The sequence below is a fragment of the Hemiscyllium ocellatum genome, chromosome 37 (assembly GCF_020745735.1).
Source record: "Hemiscyllium ocellatum isolate sHemOce1 chromosome 37, sHemOce1.pat.X.cur, whole genome shotgun sequence".
NCBI classification, from domain to species: Eukaryota; Metazoa; Chordata; class Chondrichthyes; order Orectolobiformes; family Hemiscylliidae; genus Hemiscyllium; species Hemiscyllium ocellatum.
Genome location: NC_083437.1, coordinates 23,151,403 through 23,177,187, shown reverse-complemented (window position 1 = coordinate 23,177,187; position 25,785 = coordinate 23,151,403). Strand labels below are relative to the sequence as shown.

Genomic DNA, 25,785 nt, shown 5'->3' with positions numbered 1-25,785 from the left:
TCCCTAGCACTGTGAGGTAGCAATGCTAACCACTGAGCCAACATGCTACCCATTTGAACCTTCAACAAACAGACTCAGTACAACCAATCTTATTGACACAAGCTCATCTTCCAAAATCCCACAGGCTTTGCTGTTCAAGAAGAAATGCAGATTGGTCAATGGTTCCAGTAGTTAAGGTGTCACTCACCTTCAGTATCTTATGCTGGGAAGTTAGCGCACCATACCGGTTCATGGCATCTTGCTGCAAGAGAATTAAACAACAACACCTTCAAAATCAGCAAATAATACAACACAGAAAGAGACCATTTGGTCTATCAAGTCTGTGGAAGGTTTCAGAAGAGCAATCTTGTTAGTTTCTGATGAAAGAACAGAACTCCGAAAGCTCACATTTTCAAATAAACGTGTTGGACTATATCCTGGCGACGTGCGATTTTTGACTTTGCCCAATCCAGTCCAACACCGGCACCTCCACAACATTCCATTTCTCTGCTCTGTCTTGATTTCCCTCCAACTATTTCCTCTTACGAGCTTCTTTGGAACCCCCGGCTTTCCCAGAGACAGCAGAAATAAGCATGGGCCAGATGGTATACAGAGGCATGTCCTCCACAACCAATCTAGTCCTAAAATAAAACCAGTCATGATAATCATAGACTTGCCTGTGACAAATGGACTTTTCTCAGTTCGATTGCAGTTTGAGTTGCATTTGTAGTTTGAATTGTGACCCTTTGTTAGTCGGCCACATGGATCTGGCTGGCATAAGAGGCGTGTTTAGTCTGCACTCTTGATGTTGCTCTACAATTTTTACACTAACTTTTCTCTGAGTCTGCTGCTTCTTTAACTCCACCTGATTCAACATTGACTAATGTCAAGATCTTAGAGGAGTTCCATCAAACTCCTATTTATATTCCACTGGAGACAATACTACAATTCTTCCATTGTTGTCTTCTCAGCGTCTCTGGCCTCTGCCAAGGCCAGTTAAATCATTGTATACTTCAATCATCATTAATATATGCATTTAATTTTCCTAACTAGTGGTATTGTATCAACCTTCTTCTGAAAACTTATTTCTACAAAATCAACTTGGTTACTCAATCAAAATAATGATCAAATTCAAAAACAATCTGACTTTAAATCATTCTTGACTTTCATTTATTACTTTTTCAACAATTAGTTAATTTTCTTCAGAATTACTGCCTTCAAATGTTTTCTAAACATTTACATTAGGTTGGGTTTAATCCTCTTCCCCTTTCTCAGCAGCAGCGGTACACTGTTTACAATCCCAAAGTCCTCTGGCACTAGCTCCATATCTAAGGAGGATTAGAGAATTGTGGCCAGAGTCTCCACTATTTCTATCTGTATTGCCCTCAGACACCTTGAATGCATCTGATCTGGACCACATGGCTATTCTACTTGGACTACTGCCAATCTTCGAAGTAACTTCTCTTTATTTATATCCTTTCCAACATCATAAGTATCTTCTCTCTTGCTGTTACACCAGCAGCAGCCCTTTCAGATAGCTTGATGGATAGATAATTGGTTTATTAAAAAACCATCACGATGACAGGTGCAGAATTGTAAATACAATACGAATAAGTAAGTAGCAATTCAGGACAGTTACAATTATTAAAATATAAAATAATAAAGGATAACGCAATTATGATAATTTCAGCACATGAATAGTTATATTATGGCTTTCATTAATTTACAGGCGAGAAATGAACAGTTTACTTTGTAATAAAGTTCATTTATCATACATTGTCAGGTTGATTTCATTGAATCCTCAAATCATTTACAAACTGTTTACGAGCTTGACAGAGGAAATGTTTATCTACTTTGTGCTAATATACTATAAAAAGCTGCACTGAACACCATACAATGCCACCATGCACAGAGTCCTATGTATATAGTCACAGACAGTCACAGCCCCCTGTTCCCCAGCCTTCCCTATGCACAGCTTCAGTTCAATCCAGATCTTCCTTACAGCCTCACACTTTTTTTTGTGAGCAAAGTACAGTTACACAGAAAGGAAAAGTGTCCTTGGTCAAAAGGTATAAAGGTCACTAGTTCAGCTACTGTGTCATCACATGAACTCAACTGTTCCAAACTCTGCCCAAACAGAAGTTTATTTGAAGCCTCCCCATCTCCCTTGTCTGATCTCCAAACTGAATCCTTGAAGCTTGACCTATGGAAATCTGCAGTTAATTTTCAACTGGTAAAGACCAGAATATAATCTCAGACACAGTTGGTCACAATACCATTTGAGGTTTAAGTCCTATTCTGAAGTAATCATAAAGTCCAGATTGAGACAACAGTATAGAACTGATTGGTAGCATCTTCGAAAATGCATTCTTAGGAACAAGCATGGACAATTCTGTTCCATTGACCTGTTTTACTAGTCAACCAGATCACCACAAACATAATCATTTCAACACAATCTACCCACTTTGATTCTTTATTTCTCAACAATAGTGCCATAATAGTGATGAAATATGGACAATTAATTTCCAATTTTCATCATCTGCTTTTAATACCTGGGACTTCATGGACTGAAATGGTTTTGGAAATGTAAACCAATCACAGTTTGAGCCAAGCTCGAGGAAATCAATGGTGGAATAAACAATACAATATGAACTGAAATTAACACTTATCAAAAATGACTGAAACAAGTCAGACAAGAAGAAACTCCCATCTCCTGTTTTCAATTTACACTTCTATGTTAAGGTTCATTTGTTGGAGATGGAAGACTCCCCCTGCAATTACCTTGTTTGGATACGATGAATCTAGACATCAGAATATACTGATGAACTATTTCAAACAACTGCTTTAGTAACACTTGGGAATATGGATATTTAACAGTAAAAGTTGAAGATGCTCTCTTTCTTTGCTCTTGGTCATGAGGACAAAGCACCACTGACACCACAATTTGGTTGAATATTCAAACATCAAGAACTCAAAGATTCACATCTATTATATCATGCTAACCCACCATGGTCTTAGGTTAATGCCTCATTCCTTCAGAGCACCCTAACAACTTTCAACTGCATATTCTTTTATCTTCCCTTTTGAATTAGACACCAACCTCTTTTTAATTTTGTACTTATGTTTGTTTGTGCATGTTTGGTGTCAGTCATTTTTTTTCCTCACGGTTAAAAAATGATAAAGTTCCTTTCTCACTTGAGAAAAATCCTGTAATCAGCTCTTTAGTATTTCTGGTGAACTACATTATCACCTTGAAAGTGGAGTCGCAGGTCGATAGGATAGTGAAGGCGGCATTTGGTATACTTGCCTTTATTGGTCAGAACATCCAGTATAGGACTTGGGAGGTCATGTTACGGCTGCACAGGACATCGGTTAGGCCACTTTTGGAATATTTTCTGCAATTGTGGTCTCCCTCGCATTGGAAGGATGTTGTGAAACTTGAAAGGGTTCAGAAAGGATTTATAAGGATGTTGCCAGGATGGTGGGGTTTGAAATATAGGGAGAGATTGAAGAGGTTGGGGCTGTTTTCTCTGGAGCATTGGAGGCGGAGGAGTGACCTTATAGAGATTTATAAAATCATGAGGAGCATGGATAGGATAAATAGACCAGGTCTTTTCCACAAGGTGGGGAAGTACAGAACTAGAGGACATAGGTTTAGGGTGAGAGGAAAAAGATATAAAAGGGACCTAAGGGGCAGCTTTTTCACAGAGGGTTGTGCGTGTATGGAAGCAGCTGCCAGAGGAAGTGGTGGAGGCTGGTACAATTACAAAATTTAAAAGGCATTTGAACGGGTATATGAAAACGGTATAGTAATCCTAGAGAGCCAGGTTAGCCACCTAGAGTCACAGGTTCAAATCCTGCTAGGATTCTGGTGGAATGTACATTCAATTAATTAGTAACATCTGGAATTAAAAGCTAACGTCAGTCATTGTGGCCATGAAACCAGCTACAATTGTAGTAAAAATAAATCACCTGGGCTCACTCTTTGGAGAGGGAAACGTGGTCTGATTCCAGACCCATAGAAATGTGCTCAACACTTAACTGACCTCTGAAATAACTTAGACAATAAATTAAAGCATTAGCCAACGAATAGCTCAAGCACCAATCAGAAAGTACTAATAGCAGCACAGGTGGGAGACCTTGTGGGCAAAGGGCGGAAAGAGAGAGAGGGGAGGAGGAGGAGGAGGAGAGAGAGAGAAAAGAGAGAGAAGAAGAGAGAGAAGAAGAGAGAGAAGAAGAGAGAGAAGAGAGAGAGAAGAGAGAGAGAAGAGAGAGACTTGTATGATGATGGATGGAGACACAGAGGAAGAATGAAAAGAAGAGAAAAGCACATAGGCTGGATCCAACAGGTTACTGGTTGTTGGTTCAATATCTCATGTTACTGAGAGTCTCACAATGGAATCTATGTTAGGATAAAACAAATCCCAAACCCCTCTACCTAAACAGCACACCCAGAATTGGCAGTGAAACGGAGTGGAGACGTTGGCAGAGAAATGGAGAGAAACAGGGAGAGCTAGAGGAACAGGCTACGGGGAGTGAGGGGTCAATGTCATGCTCCAGAATCAGTCCTGTGCTCTCTTACATGTGGGAGACCTTGTGGCCAAAGGACTTGTCCTGACTTTCTCACAGGCTGCATTAAGCCCAGTATCAGTTCCTGATTGCTTTGGTTTGTGGTTACTCCTCAACCAACCACAAGATAATCTGTTAGAATCCCCAGGACATTTCCTCCCTTCGAAGGTCTGGATTTGATTCCTGTCACAGAGACTCTGTTGAACAGCTGTCAAGTTTACTGTTTTGTTTCTGAGTGGACAGCCCAGGCAGCATGTGTGTGCAGTCTCCCAAAAACCAGAATCTCCTTCAGTGTGAGGCAAAGGCCCAGTTCGCTAAAAAAGAATGATTCAGGACCCCTTGAAGATTTATTCAGTTCGAGGGCGTACAGCTGTTCTGTAAATCTCTGGTTTAGCAGTGTGCTCATAGCCACTACTACACCATTGTTCAACATTCAACCACACACACAGTCCCATCAGAGAGAAATAATGACAGAATAAACTAGGCCTGAGCCAGAACAAGTTCAAAAGGAGCACAGCAATACCTCAGATTTGAACTGCAGTTGAGCTGGACTTCAATCGCTGCTTAAATATACACCTCCCATTATACATTGCATCATTACAAAAGGAGCTGGGAATGAACCACAAACATTGGGCAGATGACAATACAGTGAAAGAATCCTCAGCTCACACACACCAGCATGAGCATTAGCTTAAAAAAAAATCAGCATTCACACTGTCTCGATGTGAATTCCAGAAGCATTGCCAATCAAACTTGAAGATTCTTTCATTTAATAACCAAAGCTCACTAAACCCACCAGTGATCTATTTATAGTGAAGTCACATTACCTCAATGTCACTTCTGTGCCAGATATAAACCTCATGAGTTTTTAAGGGCTTTTGAAGTGCAGTGATATGTCCCTGCCTCTGAACCAGGAGTTCAAGTCCCATCTGCTCCAGAGGTGTGTCAATAACATCACTGAACAAACTGATGTGAAAATATCTACAACCAAACTGGAAAGGGTTTAGAAAAGATTTAGCAGAATGTTGCTGAGAATGGAGGGTTTGAATTATCAAAATAGGCTGGGACCTTTTCCACCGAAGCACGGGAAGTTGAGGATGGCCTTATAGAGGTTTATGAAATCATGAGGAGCAAGGATAAGCTGAATAGCAAACATCCTTTTCCAAAGGCAGGCAAGTGCATAACTGGGGACAGATTTTTAAGATGAGGAGAAAGTTTTGAGGGGGACATGAAGGGCAATTTATGGAATGAACTGCAAGAGGAAGTAATGAATGCAGATACAGTTACAATATTTAAAAGACATTTGGTTAAGTATATGACTGGGAAAGGTCTGGAAGGATATGGGACACATGCAGGCAAGTGGGGCTAGTTTAGTTTGGGAATATGGTTGACGTGGACTAATTGGACCGAAAGGTCTGTTTCCTTGCTACATGACTCTCTGACTCTATAACACAAGACACTGCTAAGAATAAAAACAGTAGGATAAAAGATAATGTGAATCAGATTATGGTGACTAGGTTTGTATTTTGAAAGCCCTTTAGATGGTAGAAATTTGAAGATAATCAAGATATCAGTTCTAGGATACTGTCATCACTGACCTTCTCCTTGTTCAATGACTCTTGAGCTTCCAACTTATAAACCAAAAAATCTGCAGAGAGAGAAGAGAAAATGAGGAAGAATTTACATTCAAACTGTCACAGGAAGATCATTTTAATATTCTAAATATTACACTGACAGTCACCAATATTCTGACACTGAATCACCATTCTGAAGAACTGGTGCGGGGGTTGAAATTAGATGGAAGTGGATAATCTCACAGGAAGCTATTGCTCAAGCTGCTAACACTAAGCCTGCACCTCACAGCACTCTCCCCACAATTCTATCACAATAACTTGCATTTATGCAGCATCTTTAACATAGTAAACCTATGCAATTCTAACAAGACTAGGCAGGTGAGATGCAAGAAGCAAGAGTCCAGAACCAGGGGTCTTGATTAAGGAGAAGGAGGGAGATGAGGAGAAATGTCTTCACTTAGAGGATAATGAGCCTGTGGAATTCATTGCCACAGAAAGTGCTTTGAGGCCATTTAGTGTCTTTCTAAGAAGGAGGTAGATTTAGCTCTTGTGGTCAAAGGGATATGGGGGTGGATGGGATTTGGGTTTTGAGCTCGATGATCAGCCACGATCATATCGAATGGCCAAGCAGACTTGAGGGACCGAATGGCGTACTCCTGCTCCTATTTCTATGTCTTTATGTAAAGTGAACAAGGAGGCTCACAGAAGTACCTGTATTTTCAAACAGAAGATGACTTGAGCGAAAGAGTGAAGTGTCTAAACATGAAAATTTGTTTACATGTATTTCGAACTGATAGTCTACAGACAGAGAAGTGAAAATGAGGAGGAATTTAGATGGCCAGAGGCCAACTTTGAGGAGCAACTGAAAGAGCAAGGTTTTGGGCAGGAATTCTGAAGGTTAGGGACCCAGGCAGGTGTTGGCACAGCCATTAATGGTGGGAAATCTCTTTAAAATGGAAGTCCTGATCTGATGAGGAGCCAACCAGCATTGTGTACAACAAACACCTTCATTCATCTGGGCTCATTAGCATTTTGGAGAGCTGGCACACAGCAGGAGTGGGGAGGTACAAACTCACAAGGAAGGCAATTGCACAGAACGAGTGTGTAAGGCTGACACGAGAGATAGGCAACACTGTTCTCTGAGTGGTCATTGCGAAAGCAACAGTTCCCTGGAGATTAGCAGCCCTGAAACAGGCCAAGAAACCCAAAGAACCTACGTCAGGGTTTATTTTAAACATGTACCTCCTCCCACCCTACATCACTGAATGTCATTAACATAACCTTCTGTCCCGTTCTCCCATATATTTATTGAGCTTCCTCCCTCTTCCGTACATCAACGCCATTCCCTTCAATCGCACCTTGTGGTGAAACAAAGTTACATATTCTTGTCACTCTCTGGGTAAGGAAGCACATTCTGACTTCCTTAGTGAATTCATTAGCAACTAACTTATATTTATAGTCCCAAATTAGAGGTGTTTACATTTCACTACAATGTGAAGCAGGGATCTTATAAGCATCGTATCCCATTTGCCTTTCAGATGGCACTGAGCTTGCTGTGAACTCCCCGAACATCCTGTTGCAAGAAGCAAAACTAACAGATCTTCCACCTGAACACCAAGGGAAGTGTCCTTCAAACTTGGCTTAACATGTTCAGAGAATTTCCTTTTCAAACTAATAAGGAAATGCGTACTTTATGAACAACACGTCATGTCCTGTGCAATGTGGGACAACCAGGAAGGGCGGGCAATAATTTAACACATGTATTGGGACATAGAAAATAAATGGAAGGAAACATTGTGGAGTTTAACCTTTTGTTTGCGGAACTTACCCTTCAAACACTGATATTGTACAGAAACTGCTGGCATGGGAAAGGAAAGGGATTGCAGTTATATTGCAACACTCACAACCTTTGGACATTGCAGAAAGTTCTCGAAAACTAATGAAGTAAAGTTGTGGTGTGGTCACAGTCAGAAAACACTGCAGTCAGTTTAAACACAGCAAGAACCCTCAAGCAAGCAATCAGATAAAGGAGCAAATGGGTCGGTCTTTCAGTGACTTTGGTGGAAGGATAAACATCATTCAGAAAATCAAGGGAACTCCACTATTCTTCTTCAAATAGTGCCACGGGATCTTTCTATGTCCATCTGAGGGGGCAAATGGAGCTTCGATTCAAAGTGTCAACCAGAAGATAGTACTTCCAATGTTACACCATTTCCACCATGACACGTCAACTTGGATACTGTGCTCAGGTATTTGGGGCAGGGTATGAACCCACAACTGAAAATGTGTTGCTGGTTAAAGCACAGCAGGTCAGGCAGCATCCAAGGAATAGGAAATTCGACGTTTCGGGCATAAGCCCTTCATCAGGAGCCCGAAACGTCGAATTTCCTATTCCTTGGATGCTGCCTGACCTGCTGTGCTTTAACCAGCAACACATTTTCAACTGTGATCTCCAGCATCTGCAGACCTCATTTTTTACCCGAAGATATGAGCCCACAACCTTGCGGCTTGGAGGAAGCAGCTTTGCCAAGGAACCAAAACTGACCAGAGACCCAAACAAAGAGACTGTCACAGCCTTGAGGATTCTCCACCCAAAAGGAGCTGTGTTGGACAAAGTCTGCTACTCATGGGAGAAGAGGGGAATTAGGACACAGAGATGAAACCAACTGAGAACGTGACGAGTAGTGTTCCTCATCTTTCCCAATGACTTGGACGAAGGAGTAAAGAATTTCAGATCCAAACTGGCAAACAGTAAAGTAGGAAATTACAGTAAGTTGTGTTGATAAGAATAGGATATGGATGAGAAAAATAAACTGTCTCAAATGAAATTCAAGATAATTCAGTGAAAAATAATTCTAACAATTACATTTGACAACAGCTCCTTGAAAGAGGTGTTAGGTTTTGAATTGATCTAATTTCTGAAGCTTCTTCATATCAAGCCTGCCAAAGAAACCAGAAATACAAAGGGCTACATTTAAAGTATACCATAATCAGAGCTGGTGATGTGGCATATATATTTAAAAGCTGTTTAATTCTCTCTCACTGTAGAATGTCACACAAGATGATGTTTTTAAAAAAAATTATACATTCAGAGAATGTGGGTGCTGCTGCATAGGCCAGCTTTTATTACCCATTCCCAATTTCCTTTGAGAACTGGGAAATTAGTTGCCACCTTGAGTTGCCTCAGTCCATGTGGTGGAGGAGGTACATCCAGGGGCTGGTTCCAATGCTTCCAGTAAGCTGCACGGCTGCTCCACACATGCATGGCGATCGGTGAACAGACACAGATCGCAGCAGTGACTCCTGGTTCCAGAGGTCATTACCTCACACAGATCCATTAGAGGGAATACTGGCTGGGACAGAAATCATGGGCCTCTGTGCTGCTCCTAGTCTGGGTTCTGGACCCCCAAGCCAACCTCTTCCACATGGCCTGGGCACTGGGCCCTGGTTACTGTTGGGAGGAAGTTCCAGAATTTTGTTGCAATAGCAATATAAGAAAAACAGTTTCAAGTCAAGATGTGTGTGGCTTGGAGGAACATTTACAGCTGAATAGTATCATGGGTGGCTCAGTGGTTAGCGCTGCTGCCTCACTGCACCAGGGATCCAGGTTCAATTCAACCCTAGGGCAACCCTATCCAGGGATGTGCAGGGTAGGTGGACTAGACATGGGAAATTCAGGGTTTCAGGGGTGGAGTAGGCACTGAATGGTGGCAGGGTGGCTCAGCGGCTGCCTCACAGTGCTGGCAAATGTTGGTTCAATTCCAGCCTCAGGCGATTGTATCTGTGGAGTTTGCATAGTCTTCCTGTATCTATGTGGGTTTCTCTGTGTGCTTCAGCTTCCTCCCACAGTTCAAAGATGTGTGGGTTAGGTGGATTGACAATGCTAAATTGCCCCACTGTGTCAAGGGATATGCAGTTTGGGTGGGTCAGCCTTGGGAAATGCAGGGTTACAGGCATTGGGTTAGGGGGTGGATCTGGGTGGGATGCTTCTGGGAGGGTCAGTGTGGACTAGCTGTGCCAAACGGCCTGCCTCACACCAAGGGTCCTATGATTCTCAGACATCTGCTGCCCCTGTCCTTCTGGTTGGAATAATTTCCCAACAAATGAGGAGATACAGCCAATAAAAGTTTTGATTTGGAGATGCCAGTGTTGGACTGGGGTGTACAAAGTTAAAAATCACACAACACCGGGTTTATTTGGAAGCACTAGCTTTTGGAGCGCTGCTCCTTCATCAGGTGGCTGTGGAGTATAAGATCATAAGACACAGAATTTATAGCAGAAGTGGGGTGCCCTGTGTGAGACTGTCTGTGCCACAGTGGTCAGACTGATTCTAATCTAAAAAGGAGATTTACAGAATCTTACGTGGATTCATGTAGTTTTTGAGCAAAATAAAATGTAATTCTGCAAGTGCAAATTCACCCCACAAACTTATATGTGCGTGTGCGTGAGTGAGAGAGTGTAAAGGGGAATACATCTGAGAGGGTGCGTGAGTGTGGGAGTCCACATATGAGCCTATGAGAGAGGATCTGCATGAGTGCACACGCGTATGTAGGACTGTGCGCACGCGTATGTAGGACTGTGCGCACGCGTATGTAGGACTGTGCGCACGCGTATGTAGGACTGTGCGCGTCTCTATGTGTGTAGTGCAGTGGGGTCACCTGTAGTGTGACATGAACCCAAGGTCCCGGTTGAGACCATCCCCATTGGTACCGAGCTTGGCTATCAGCCTCTGTTCGGCCACTTTGCGCCATTGCCTGTCCTAAAGTCCGCCTTGGAGGATGGTCACACAAAGGTCCAAGGTCGAAGGTCCTGGCAACGGATGAATGAACGCCGCGCAACAATCAACAGACAGGAGTGTTCCTGCCCAGTCGGAGAACAGATCAGCAATCTGGGACATTTGAACTTGAACTTTTGGGTGACCGCCTTTCAAGACGGACTTTGGGACAAGCAACACGCACAGAGGCAGAGCAGAGGCTGTTAGCCAAATTCACTACCAATGGGGAAGGCTTCAACCAGGACCTTGGGTTCATGTGACCCCAGATGACCCTACTGCACTACACACACACACACACACACACACACACAGACACAGACACTCATGCAGACCCTCTCTCATACACACGCTCTCTCCAATACGCTCACACGCACCCTCTCACAGATCTATATCCCTTTACTCTCACACTCATACACACACTCTCTCACAGACACTCATAACACCACCCCCTCAACACACCCACACACACAAGTTTGTGGGGTGAATTTGTACTTGCAGAATTACATTTTATTTTGTTCAAAAACTGCATGAATCCATGTAAGATTCTGTAAATCTGTTTTTTAGATTAGAATCAGTCTGACCATTGTGGCCTAGACAGTCTCACACAGGGCACCCCACAACTTCAATGCATTATTTGACACCAATTGTTAAAGTTCACTTAAGAATGTAGCTTTAAAAAAGTTCTGCAATTTATATATGGAAGAATTGAAACCAACATATTCATTCTAAAAGATGAGAGACTTAACAAACAATCCAGATCTTTTTCATTACATAATATCAGACATCACAGTATAAATCTTTGCTATAAATTCTGTGTCTTATGATCTTACACCCCACAACCACCTGATGAAGGAGCAGCACTCAGAAAGCTAGTGCTTCAACATAAACGTGCCGGACTATAACCTGGTGTTGCGTGATTTTTAACCTAAAAAAAACTTTTGACGTCCTCTTGTTACAGTAATATGTGTCCACCAGGTGGCTCCACGTTGCAGTGTCACACAATTCAATGGAATTGATCTGCAGCAGAATAAAGCCTGGGTGTTTACTCTGAACGCAGAAACCCAGGATCAGTCTTGCCTTTGTTCCTCACCCAAATATAGACATCACAAATGTCTCCAGTTCTGTATTATAATCCTATAATTAGCTTAATGTCAACAAAAATACATACTGACTACATCAAAAACCAAAACATGTCTCCTCCCATCCAGCAGACAGGGATAATGGCAGCCTGGGTGATTTCTCTATCCTACAGCACTGACCAATTCCCAATAGGAAATACTTTACTGGGCCTCACCTTGGGGATTCTGTAGCCCAGGTAGAGATTAAGCTGGGGAACCGGTGTTCCATTGCAAAAAAGTGAGAGAGTCCAGTGTTAACAGCATTTCCCATCGCCTCAAACATTCCCATCAGGAGTTCAGGATAGTTTACACCTTGGCTTCAGTTAACTGCACATGGACCAGGAGTAGATCTGGAACTTTCTCTATGACGTAGCGCCAGAGGGGCTGACGCAACTATCCCCATGCAGTCAGGCAGACTACAGTTTTCTCAAAACATCTAAAAAATTGGAGCTTTCGGTGTGTGATGTTGAGCAGGCGACACACTCAGTTTTACTTCTTAAAGATAAGAGAATCCCTATACAGTGTGGATATAGGCCATTTAGCTCAGAGTCCACATAAACCCTCCAATGAGCATCCTGCCCAGACCCACTCCCCTTGCCTATCTCCGCAACCCGGTATTTCCCATAACTCACCCATCCCTGGACATTGTGGGCAATTGAACATGGTCAATCCACCTAACCTGCACATCTCTGGACTGTGGAAGGGAACCAGAGCATATGCAGGAAACCCACACAGACAATCGCTTGAGGGTGGAATCAAACCCAGGTCCCTAATGCTGTGAAGCAGCAATGTTAACCACAGAACCATCGTGGAGAATTGGTGAAGAGCTAACCTGATTGAACTGAGGAATGAGTGGGTTATTCCCAGGTGAAGAAGTCTAACACAGGAAAGGAACACGATCCTGCAGAGAAATAAACAATAAACCTGACGGCGAGTCAAACCTTCTTTTGTCTTTTTGTGCTCCCCTCGTTCCTTCTGTAATGAACGCTCCAGTCTTGATCGGTGCTCGTACACCACTGCAAAAAGAAACAGATGTTACTGGCCAATCACCACCATGTCAGCTCTCTAAACACCGCACTGTGCACTGAGGGCAACACCACCCCTCCAACTCCAATCACACAGAACCCTGTGCATTCAGTAACCCCACTGCTCACAGCCTCTTCTCCTGAAAACTCAGGCTCATTCACTCCTGAGGAAGAAAAAGTGGAGACAATGAGCCGAAGGGCCTCATGTTGACAATATGATTGCAGGAAGGAAGGAGCAGGGGGTGAGGGAGAGGGCAAAGAAAGACAGACAGAGACACTGGGACGGACAAAGGTGTGGGTGGGGTGGAGATGTGAGAAGGCAGGTAGGGAGAAGGGGAAAGGGGAAGGCAGACATGAAGAGGAAAACAGGAAGAGGGTAAAGGGGAGGGCACAGAGAGAGATGGGGAGAAAGGACAGGAGGAAGCAAGAAGGTTGAGAGAGGATGAGGAAAAGTTTGGAGACTGTGTTGGTAGACAGCGAAGGAGCAAAAATGCAAGGAAGCAGCTTCCAGGGAGGGAAAGTGAATCAGAAGTAAAAGAAAAACAGGTGCTTGAAAGGAGTGGAGAGAAAGTGGGTACAGCAGTGTAGGTTGGTGCCGAGAGTAGAAGATTTGCATGGGGCTGAGTGGCTACCAATTCACTCAGCTCCCTGAGACAACACTCGCTAATTTGTGACAGCAAAGTGCAAGACACCATTGCTTCAGAGTTTGAGCAATTTTCATTAATGCTACAAGTTTTAGTTGAGCTGAATCGTTGAACAACATCACAAATTCTTGAACTGATTACACTGTTTTGAAGGTGCTATATAAATGTAAGATGTTATTTAATGCCAGCCCCAACAAATGTTTAGCAAATAGATTAAATTAGAGGTAAACAGGTTTGTGTTGCACATCTGATAATAAATCCCAGCTGTAGGTTGACACACAAGGGTCAGATTTTGATCTACTTAAGGTTCGGCCCTAAATGCTGATGATTGCACTTGTTTTTGACCCCAATTCCTGGCACATTACAGTCTGGACCCCATTAAAACTAGGCTCAGAGTTATTACATGTCACAACTTGTTGCTTAATGGTTCAGAATGTGAACATTGCTGAAGAGAGTGACACATTCCCATGACAACATACATTCATACACAGCGACTAGTTCTGTGTAACCAGTTGGAACATAGTCAAGCCTTGAACCTTCCTTGAATTACCTGGGAGTTTGGGAAAACTACAGCTGCCCATTGCTTTCCCAATGTCAACTGCTTGGCCAATCAGAGTTAATTTGCCAGCCAATCAGCACCTTTCTCTCCTGTGGCAGAAATGGTTGTGACCACTTCTGATGTGGCATGCTTGCTTTTTTGGGCAACACAAGAAATGTTGACAGCATTCTCCCTCCTGCTCAACGCATTGGTCCTGGTCTTCGAAGCAACTGTGAATTAAAGCATCGCAAATCACTGATCTGCCACTGCCAGGGAAGAACTAGTCCAGGAACAATTTAAATGGATCCGATATGCACAATGCAGACACCAGAATGATTGACATCAGATTAAAGAGCAGCACAGAGCCAGGTGGAAAAGAGAATTTAAAAAGACAAAAGCGAGGCCCAACATGAAATGTGAACAGTGATGGAGTTCCCCTTCTCCTCAATTCATACCCTTCTGCATTCAAAGGATCATCCTCAGCCATTTGTACCATCTCCAAACGCACCTTTCCTCCACTCCACATTCCACGGGGAGTGTTCCCTCTGTGATGTGCTGGTCCATTCACCCCCACACCCAGCTCAGAGCACCTTGCTGTGCAATTGCAGCAAGTGTAACATTTGCCAATTCTCCTCACTGCCCAAAGTCCCATACACACCTTCTGGGTGAAGCAGGGTTTTACTTTGAGCCATAGGGATTTACAGCACGGAAACAGACCCTTTGGTCCAACTTGTCCATGCCAATCAATATCCTAAATAAACCTAGTCCCATTTGCCTATCGCCCTCTAAACCCTTTCTATTCATATACCCATCCAGATGCCTTTTAAATATAATTGTACCCACCTCCACCACTTCCTCTGGCAGCTCATTCCATACACGCACCACCCTCTGCGTGAAAACGTTGCCCCTTAGGTCCCTTTTATGTCTTTCCCCTCTCACCTTTAACCTATGCCCTCTAGTTTTGGACTGCCCCACCTGAGGGAAAAGACCTCATCAGTTTTCCTATCCATGCTCCTCATAATTTTACAAACCTCTATAAGATCACTTCTCAGCCTCCGACACTGCAGGGAAAACATCCCCAGCCTGTTCAGCCTCTCCCTGTAGCTCAGATCCTCCAACCCTGGCAACATCCTTGTAAATCTTTTCTGAACCCTTTCAAGATTCACAACATCTTTCCGATAGGAAGGAGACCAGAATTGCACTCAATATTCCAACAGTGGCCTAACCAACATCCTGTTCAGCCACAGCATGACCTCCCAACTCCTATACTCATAGCACTGAATGAAAAAGGAAAGCATACCAAATGCCTCCTTCACTATCCTATCTGTAACTCCACTTTCAAGGAACTATGAACCTGCACTCAAAGGTCTCCCCATGAAAGGCTATTGCCGGAAACGTCGATTTTCCTGCTCCTCGGATGCTGCCTGACCTGCTGCGCTTTTCCAGTATCACTTTAATCTAGACTCCGATTTCCAGCATCCGCAGTCCTCACTTTTGCCTATCCTTTTTTCAATCTAATCTACTTTATCTGTTGCTCACAATGCAACATCCTTTATATTTTTGACACCAAATGCAAACTGTAAGATCACTTTGCAGAGCATTGTTTGGATAAATGGCCCCACCCCTTCCAGTTGTTTGCAATTTCAATAAACCATCTTGCTCGCCTGTCAGTGTTTTGCAACGTTCCAACAAAGCAGAACAAAACCTGAAGGAAGAGCACGCCAATTTCCAGCCAGGCACTTTACTACCTGTAAGACTCAACATTTGAGTTCAGCAACGTCACAGCAATTATCTCAGCCCTCCATTTTTGTTACAACACCCCATCTCCTTCCCCAATCAACCATGTCTTGTCTTTGCTCTCAGCAGAGTAGACATTTCACACCTATCACTGACACATAATTTACATCACTGTCCTTTCCATCTGCTCTTCATTAGGACTCCCTGTGTCTTTTTCTCTGGGCACCCACACCATCCAATGCATGTTACGAAAGTGCTCACATTTCCAAAGGACTTTCAAAGGGAAGCGAATCAGACTTCAGAACTACTTTCTTTAACACCACACATACACAGGCTGGAAGTCAAGGCTTGAGTGACGCTTGGCTGTTTTTTTTTTAAAAGATCATTCTGTGTTCTATCTAAGCCAAACGTGTCCAGTTTCCTCCCACAGTCCAGAATGTGCAGGTTGTAGTCCAACAGGTTTTTTTGGACGCACTAGTTTTCAAACGGCTTTCTTCACCAGGTGGTTGTGGAACAGAAATCATATGATACAGAATTTATAGCAACAAGATTGCAGTGTCATTGGAATGCTCCATAACCACCTGATGAAGGAGCAGTACTCAAAGCTAGTGCCTCCAAATAAACCTGTTGGACTATAACCTGGTGTTGTGTGATTTTTAATTTTGTGCTCCCCAGTCCAACACTGGTACCTCCAAATCAGGTTGGTTGGATTGGCCATGCTAAGTTGCCCATAGTAACCATGTGCAGTCTCGGGGTATCAGCCATGAGAAATGCAAGTTATAGCATTAGAGTAAGGGAGTGGGTCTGGGTAGGATGTGCTTTGGAGGGTCAGTATCTCTTCAAGGAGCTGAATAGCCTACTCTCACACTGCAGCGATTCTATGTTTCTAGGAAAATAGTGGAAAGACAGCACCCACACTCCAGAAACCCTATCGGAATGCTCAAGTGTATTGTAAACAACAGAACCTGTTGGATAGGCTCAGCAGGTCTGGCAGCATCGGTGGAGAAAAATCACAGCTAATGATTCAGATCCAGTGACTCTTCCTCAGACCTGAAACATTAACTGATCTCTCTCCACTTTGCTGCCATATCTGCTAAGAATTTCCATCAATTTCTGTTTTTGTTTCTGATTTCCACCATTCACAGTTCTTTCCATTTTTAACCAAAGTGCACTGTAAGATATTTCCATCTTCAATATAACCTGAGTGACACTAGCACTGGAACAGAATCTGTAGGACAGGAGGATGACAGACTTAAAAGGATGAACACAGATACATGGGCAATCATAAGAGTTTACCAGGATATCAGCTACAGTATGGTCACAAACTTATTCTTACAGCTGTTTATCCACATTCCCATTCTTAACTGACAAATCTGGATTCACATTTGTCCCAGCTTTCAGAGCAAGCCCTGGATATTAACTATCTCAAACTCAAAACCATCAACTTCACGCACTTTATCTAAATCCAAAACCTTAATTCAGCTATAAATCATCCTTGAAGTTAAAGTCCGAGAGGAACATTTGATTTTCGCATGCTGGATGTTAATTGTGTTTAATTGTATATGGGTGGAGAGCATTAATTGGAGTTTCAATTAAGCAGATATAGAGACACTTACTGAAACTATGTAAGTGAGTTATGTGGCGCATGCATGCAATGTTTCACTGTAAATAAACATTAGACTGAGTAAAGATTGAGTCTGGTTTAATTTTTCACTGTACAACTCTCTGGAATAAAACACTAATTTCCCCTCAGATTCTGTTAAGTGCCAGAAATGTGGTGTTGGAATGTTATTGTGCTGCTCCACACATCTCAAAACTGCAGTATGAGCTGAACAGCGTGATCGGAGATTGCTGCAGAGCATCTGGATCGCTGCATAAAACGCAGCACTTTTCCAACTGAGGCTGTCAGTCTGGAGTTTGGAACCCACTTCAAACAGAGCTCGTTCTTTCCCATTCCCGGCAAGGTGCTGGGAGGTTTTCCCAGGCTCTATGAAGATGGAAAAATGAAATATCAAATTGAAAAAAAGTATTTATTTGAATAATAACTATGGTGAGGAATCTTTAAAACATAGATATAAAGAAACACTTCAATAAACAGCAATGAAGATTGTCTTATACTTCAGACAAACATCTGAAACTTGTATTAGGTTTTATTTGTTTTATTAAGTGGACAAAGCTAATCTCAAGCAGAGTGAGTGAATGCAAACAGTTTGTTCGTAGAAGTGAACACAACCAACCAAGGGAACAGACCTACAATAGTCATTTGGGATGTGAATGAATGCAAATTATACTGAAGTTAACATGTTCATCTCTTTCCCTATTCTACATTGTTTTTGAGTTCAAAAATAACATGGTCATTCAAATATATGCTACAGTATTTGGAAACAGTTTGTTTTAGCACCTCAGTTAAATATAACAAATCGTCACATGAATATGTTGGACACACGAGCGGCACGGTGGCTCAGTGGTTAGCACTGCTGCCTTACAGCACCAGGGTCCCAGGTTCAATTCCAATCTCGGGCAACTGTCTGTGTGGAGTTTGCACATTCTCCCAGTGTCTGCATGGGTTCCCTCTGGGTGCTCTGGTTTCCTCGTGCAGGCCAGGTGAATTGGCATGAGGTGCATTAGTCAGAGGGAAATGGGTCTGGGTGGGTTACTCTTCAGGAGGGTTGGTGTGGACTGGTTGGGCTGAAGGGCCTGTTTCCGCACAGTAGGGAATCGAATCTAATTTGTCAAATTATATTCAAAGCTCTAGTTTCAAAATGAATCATTGACATTAGCCAACCATAAAACAGTACAGGAACGACCAGTCAGTCTTATTACCTTTATTGACTTGACATCTGTTTATTTGTTTCCTTATGGTTCAGATGTTATTCCGAGAATTTCAGAAGGGAGGAGGTGGTTTATTCAAGTTTACAGTTTAAAATACCAGTGGTTTGAGGGGAGGGACAATGCTACAGCATCTCTTTATAATTCGCCTAAAGCTTTATCATATCACAATTGTTCTTTTTTCATTCTTGTTCATTTTTATACAACAAACTCAATTTGAATCAATTAAAAAACAATAATGGAAACTTCTGGAAAAGCTCAGCAGGTCTGACAGCCCCTGTGGAAAGAAATCAGACCTAGCATTTTGGGCCCAGTGTCTCTTCCTCTGAACAAGTGCACTTCTGAACATAGTTACTGTTGCAATGCAGGGGAACACAGCAGCTAGTTTGTGCACACAACGTCTCACAACTAGCACTGAGGTAACAGACAGTATTAACATATTGGTTAATGGATAAATGCTGACCAGTTCTGAGGAAGGGTCACTGGATCTGAAACATTAACTCCGATTTCTCTCCACAGATATTCCTGAGATGCTGCCTGGCCTGCTGTGCTTTGACCAGCAACACATTTGCAACAGATGCTGCGAGACCTACTGAGCTTTTCCAGCAATTTCTGTTTGTGCTCCTGATTTCCAACATGCATAGTTTTTCAGTTCCTATTCTGAGTTAATTAGATCTTAGTTACTTCTACAGAGTATAAAATGAAGACTTTGCATTCTGTGGAGGAATAAGTGTAGAAGGTGATCCAAAAACATTAATCACATGGCAAGCTTGAACAAGACAATAAATGGGGAAAAATGAATTTATAAATCTGGAATCGTTCAGCTAATTAGCTGAGTTTGCCTACTCAGCTCAGGTTGAAACATTAGCTGCAGACGTGGGGTCAGCTTTGGCTTAGAAGGTAGCACTCTCACCTCTAGAATGGGAAGGTCATGAGTTCACGACACAATCCAAAGACTGCAGCTAAAGAGTTAGACTCCAAGTGGGGTGTGAAGGGAGTACACATTGTGGGAGGTACTGTCAATCAAATAAGAGCTTAAACTGAGGCACCATCTTCCTGCCTGGTTATTGTAAAAACTCCAACTGGCACTATTTTGAATACAGGGAAATATATGCTATTGACTTGGTCAGTTTTTATCCCTTTACTGATGTCATTCATGCTGTCTGTTACCTCAGTGCTATTTCTAAGACAGTGTGCAGAGAATAGCTGCTGAAATCCCCTGCATTACAACAGTAACTAAATTCAGAAGTATATCATTAGCTGTTAAAAGAGATTGTAAAGGCGCTACATCACATTCCTCCCCTTCTGCTCCTGCCAGTCATTCAGACAGTGATACAACTGCCCAAGCATAGAAGCTCAAAGACGCCAGTTTCAGATTACTCTTTCAAACTAGTTACTCTAAACTAAAACTTCGCCAAATAAGGCTTCAGTAAAGTGATTCTTTGCCCTCAATGAATAACTGAGAAAGGAAGAATACAAGGTAGTGCTGATAAACCTTAACTGCAGGACACCTCAATAAACGTCCCCTTTTCCAGGATGCACCCAACATTCCTGACTCACCACAAGGCACCGGCACCTCAACATTCTCACCACCATGGACAGCACCAAACACCAAAACATCCTGTAAATATCAGCCCAATGTAAAATCACCTTCTTAGAAATTACTTAAGCCACTCCATTCACTCTGAAAAGATCAAACTTCAATCCTACATGTACTGAACAGTGGTCAGACTCCAAAGAACAAAGATCTAATCCATGATAAAAGATAATGCAATTTGCTTCTCACTTGATTTTGTCAGTAAACAGTTGACTATTTTTGTAAAGAATGTGTACAATATTCTAGTCTTCTGCCAGAGGTGTGAAAGATACCCTGCCTGCTTAACATCCCCACTGCCATTTTTTTCCCAGTGAAGATGCTTCTTCTTTCTGATCTTTTGCTGCCTCCTTCAATCTTCTATCATGGGCCTGTTAAGCATGTTTGTTCCTCCTGAAGACACTGACAGATCTGCTGTTTATTTCCAATTGTATTAAATCTGCAAATTTCACCACAGCAATTTCTTTGGATTTGGTACCATCCCTCCCTTATGTGACCCACAAGTCCTTTCTAATCCAGTGGATTTTGGTGCTTAATGGCAAGTTAAACAATACAGAGACAAAGATAATAATGAAGAACCCTTCATCCACATACCAGCTATTAGAATATATCATGTACTGTCTCAAGAACACTCCTCTCTTTGGTGGAAAGGAGGCTGAACAAACATACCATCCAAATTAAAAACAGATTGCAAGCAACAACCAATTAATTTATATAAAATATATGAAAAAAATATATAAAAGTAAAAAAATGTTTAATATCAATCATTGAGAGAAAACATTCCCTCCACATTTTGAAACCTTCACCATATTAAACAGTTTTTTGCTACTGGTTGGAAAATCTACACAAATCCGTGACTGGGAGAAATTCACTCCCGCTCCATTGAATCTGAGATGAATAGAATCCCTACGGTGTGGAAACAGGCCAACAAGTCCACAATGATGGTCTGAAGAGTAACCCACCCAGACCCGTTTCCCTACCCTATTATCCTATATTTACCTGAACCTTCACATCCCTGAACATTATGGGCAATTTAGCATGGCCAATGCATCTAAACTGCACATCTTTGCACTGTGCGAGGAAACCGCAGCACCCAGAGGAAATCCAAGCAAACACAGGGAGAATGTGCAAACTCCACACAGGCAGTCACCCAAGGCTGGAATGGAACCCAGGTCCCTAGCACTGTGAGGCAGCAGTGCTAACCACTGTGCCACCATGCAGAAGGCTATAATTGGTTGACAGCATGCTTCAGTCAACCAATGGCCAGTTCCTATCTACAAAAAAAGAGTCAAGGAAATTTGTAAGTGTCACAACTAAGTCTTCCATTTCACTTCAACATCAGATTAGATTCCCTACAGTGTGGAAACAGGCCCTTCGGCCCAATCAGTCCACACCGACCTTCTGAAGAGTAACCCACCCAGACCCATTACCCTTCGACTAATGCACCTATCGCTATGGGCAATTCACCTGACCTGCACATCTTTGGACTGTGGGAGGAAACCAGAGCACCCAGAGGAAACCCACACAGACATGGGGAGAATGTGCAAACTCCACACAGTCGCCCGAGGCTGAAATCGAACCTGCAACCCTGGTGATGTGAGGCAGCAGTGCTAACCACTGAGCTACCGTGCCACCCTGTATCTGCCTGGTTAGGTCCTCTTCCCCTGCTGCACAAACTGCACTGCAATAACATCTTAGATCTCCAGGTGTAGCCATTGGCCATTACTCACAATGGCACAAATTGCAAATAATAACTCTCCTTCCTATGACTGATCTTCCCTTTTGTTCTTCCAAACACTTTCCCTTCTTCTGTGCTTCTTTAAACCCCTTTCCATCTCTAACTTTCCATAGTTTTAAAATACAATTAATTCTGTTTTCTTTCCACATGTTAGTAGGTATGCTGAATTTCTCCAGCACTTTCTGCAGTTATTCCAAATTTCCAGCATCAGCCATCTTACTTTTGTATTGCTTTTAATTTTTTTTTTATGAAATATATTCCTTGACAGGAAATGCTACAAAATGATACACAGACCCCAAAACACAGGCTGCCATGATTTATAATGATGGGTGTTCATGATGGATTGACACTCTGAACGATAAACTGTTAAAAAGAAAAAAGTCTTTTTGCTAACATTTTGTGGGGTTGGAAGTCAGGTCATTGTGTGCAAAATCAGCCAATGAGACATATTTTCAGAATGTGAAGGAAATTGTCTCATTAACTGAAAATGTCATGCATTATAGTTTGATTATACAAACTATAAATATTTCTAGTATGTTTCTGGCAGGAATGAAAACACAAGTCTAGAAATATGACCAAAGCTAATATTTTTACTCCAGACACAATCCCTTATGTGATTGAAACGGAGAGCAGAATTGACTAACATTGGAGTAATGCTGGCTGGTTTACATCCCCTCACTACATACAGCACTCTACTCACATTGATTTAAACTTAAATATCCTTTCTTGAAAAGGGTGGAAAATTGATCTTAATCTTTACCCATACACAAAAGGTTCCTCCGACTGTCCAACTGCACAGAACCCCTCTCCTAGCTTTTCACGCATGTTTAAAACACAAATTAAATCAACCTATTCACATGCATTACGACACACCTTTGCAATAAGTGGGATTTGAACCCAGTACTTCTACTTCAGAGACAGGAACGCTACTACTGCTACACACAAGCCGCCAATTTTTTTGATACTTACAGAAAGAGTCAAATACTTGTATTTAAGTTCAGTTTGACAGCACACTGAGGGTGGGTTTAGCCTGCACAAAAAGTACAAATCTGCCTTCCCTCCAGCTCATACCAAGGTCACATTCACACTTCTAGCGCCACTAAGTCTGTAGAGTCAACAGAACTGAGGAGGTAAGGGTTCAGAACCGCTCCGTGTACTCATCCACAAAGAAGCAGTAACCAGTCAGTGAGTCCAACAAAGGGCCAACGTTACCACCACCAAATGCTATTGATCAGGTCATTGACAAATAATTTTTCTCCCCCAAAACTATTGCCGTTCCTTTCACCGAGGTTTTCGAATAACGAAAATATTTAACCGGTTAGATTGGCAACTTTCAAAATTCTGAATAGGTCCACAAATTAGCGACCGCAAAAACTGCCTGGCCGCTGGCTTTTGACTGGCGAAAGGATTAGGCCCACCCCAGGGTGTGAATCGGGCCGAGCACATTTGCCCCCCCACTCACTACCCCCCTCCTGAGGTGACAACTCACCGAGACCTGGGGACTAAAACCAACTGAAACGTCTGTTGGTTGATCAAATAAATTCTCTAAAGCCACCCGCCACTTTCCAAACTAAAAGCATGAGGCGAATCTCAATCTCTAGAAAAAAAATAGAAGAGTTTTTCATCTTCTCAGGAAGATTTTGTATCGCTTTTCGGTCGGAGGTTTTGATGTAAATGGGACAACTCTGAGGGTACAAGTTGATGTGAAATTTAACTTTACTGGAACTCAAAACTTCTCGCAATGAAAGAACAAGTAGCCCGGAGAATGTAAACATACAAAATTAGTATTTACACTGCTGCCTCCTTCCCCACCCCCGTTGTGTAAGAGACAAACTTTTCACCCTCATTCAATCAGATGCGAACAAAGTATCTTCGCTCTGTCTGAATCAAAACAAAGTTACTCCGGTCCAAAATGTTACAATCACCGGATGCCTCTTAACCCCGCCCTCCATCATTCCGTTTATTCCGCTGTGGCTGCAATGTTACAAACTCCAGTGGAAAGCAGCTCTCCCAGTACACCCACCTTGTAACTGAGCTGAGACGGATTCGTGCTGTTGCTTGTATTTCTGGGCCAGTAGTTCGGCGCCCCTCACGTTCTCCTTCAGGTGGATGTAGGTGTAAAACCCGAATCCGAAACAAAGTGCAACTAGGACGCAGAATCCCGTCTGGAGCATTCCCTTCTGTCTCCTGGAACACATCCCATTGCCCATACTGGAAGAATTCAGATCCCTCTATGCAGCCACCATTAGTCTGGTGTGCTTCAGTAGCAGGGAGTTCCCCGTCCCCCTCTCTCTACAGATACTTGCCCCCCGGCTGGACACTGAAATAGTAAGAAACAAACTCGCTGTAACCAAAGCGCCGAGACCCAGCTCCGATACATTGACTTGATACATTTAGGAAGTAGCGAGATTGACACAGAAACTAACCAATAGGCAACCCGACGCTGACGTCGCGTACGCCCCAGCAACCAATCAGCTCGGGGCGTGGAGGCAGGCTTTCTCAAGAGAAGCGGGGCCTATTTGCTGTTTTCTTCAATTCCGAGGATTTTGTCCTGTTTATGTTTCGTGCTGTTAACCAATGTTTTTAAAATTGCCATGCACTGTTCATCCCATCTAGCAGCCTCCAACAGTGTCGTGCTCACACTGAAACTTTGCACTCCAGTACAGTTAGTCACTTAAAACATTGCAAGACCTGACATGCGTTCCCGACTCTTCGAATCCATGCGAGTAGTTTTCTTTAGAATCAGTTTCACCTGCTTCCTAAACCACTCGATGAATTGTGATAGTTTGTATCAGAATGCGCGAAATGTTTGCAGTCATGCAGACAGCAAATACTGGAAATACACGTTGGTAGGTCAGTAAGTTGTCACTGATCGTCAGGGTCAGACTGAGTAATCAAGGTTGGACAAATGTTCGCTTTTCATCACTTCAAGTGTTAAACTGAGAGAATTCTCCAAAAAAAAATGACTAGAATTAATGTAGTGCGTTTTGTGACCATCAGATGTTTCAAAATGTTTTCCAGACAAATAAGTACTTTTGGGGTGCTGTAGGAAACATGACAGCCAATTTGAATACTCCATAAACAGCCATGTGACAATGAACAGACAGTATGCTTTTTGATGTTGACCGACGGATCCACATCCAGGACATAACCTTGCCCTTCATCAAAACCATGGAAGCCAGAAAACAAGGACGATAGAGGCTCAGTTCAACTGCTTTCCAAAAGGCAGTGCTTCCAACCCTGCAGTGCTCCCAATGTATGACACTGAATATTAGGCTTAATTATCTGAGCTCAAATCCTGGAATAGATAACCTGTCAACATTTTACACTAGCGATATGAGTAATACCATCTGAGTCATGTTTTCACACATATCAGAGTAAAGGTTAAGATTAGGATTTTATGTAAAACAGTTGGGAAAAGGTCATTCTCAAGGCCTGCCCATTAAATAGAGACATTGTAAAGTGCATACATGGATTAGGCATTAGTTTAATGTCATTTGGTTTAAGTGTTTTTGGGGTATTTTTGTAATTTATTAATTTGTTCTGTGCTAGTACAATAGCTGTTTTGTTTGCAAAGTTTGAGAGTGTGTGATTCATGCCTCTTGACGTTTTGTAGACACATTGTACATTGTAGTCTTTTGATAAAGAAATAGCAATGAGTCAAAG

The 25,785-nt window shown here is 42.5% G+C and overlaps 1 protein-coding gene across 2 annotated transcripts in view; it reads right to left on the bottom strand.

Annotated features, from left to right (window-relative positions):
• The window catches only part of LOC132833760 (Golgi integral membrane protein 4-like), a 59,462-nt gene extending 34,916 nt beyond the window's left edge, over positions 1–24,546 (bottom strand). Inside the window, exons 1-4 of one of the 2 annotated variants that reach the window (XM_060852290.1) lie at positions 24,143–24,546; positions 12,956–13,030; positions 6,147–6,196; positions 188–241 (exon numbers count right to left, since the gene is read on the bottom strand). In XM_060852290.1, coding sequence (XP_060708273.1) covers positions 188–241; positions 6,147–6,196; positions 12,956–13,030; positions 24,143–24,329 — 366 coding nt within the window. In that variant the 5' untranslated portion in view covers positions 24,330–24,546. The remainder of the gene's footprint in view (positions 1–187; positions 242–6,146; positions 6,197–12,955; positions 13,031–24,142) is intronic. The other variant, XM_060852289.1, reaches the window with a different exon arrangement.
• Between the last annotated feature and the right edge of the window lie 1,239 nt (positions 24,547–25,785).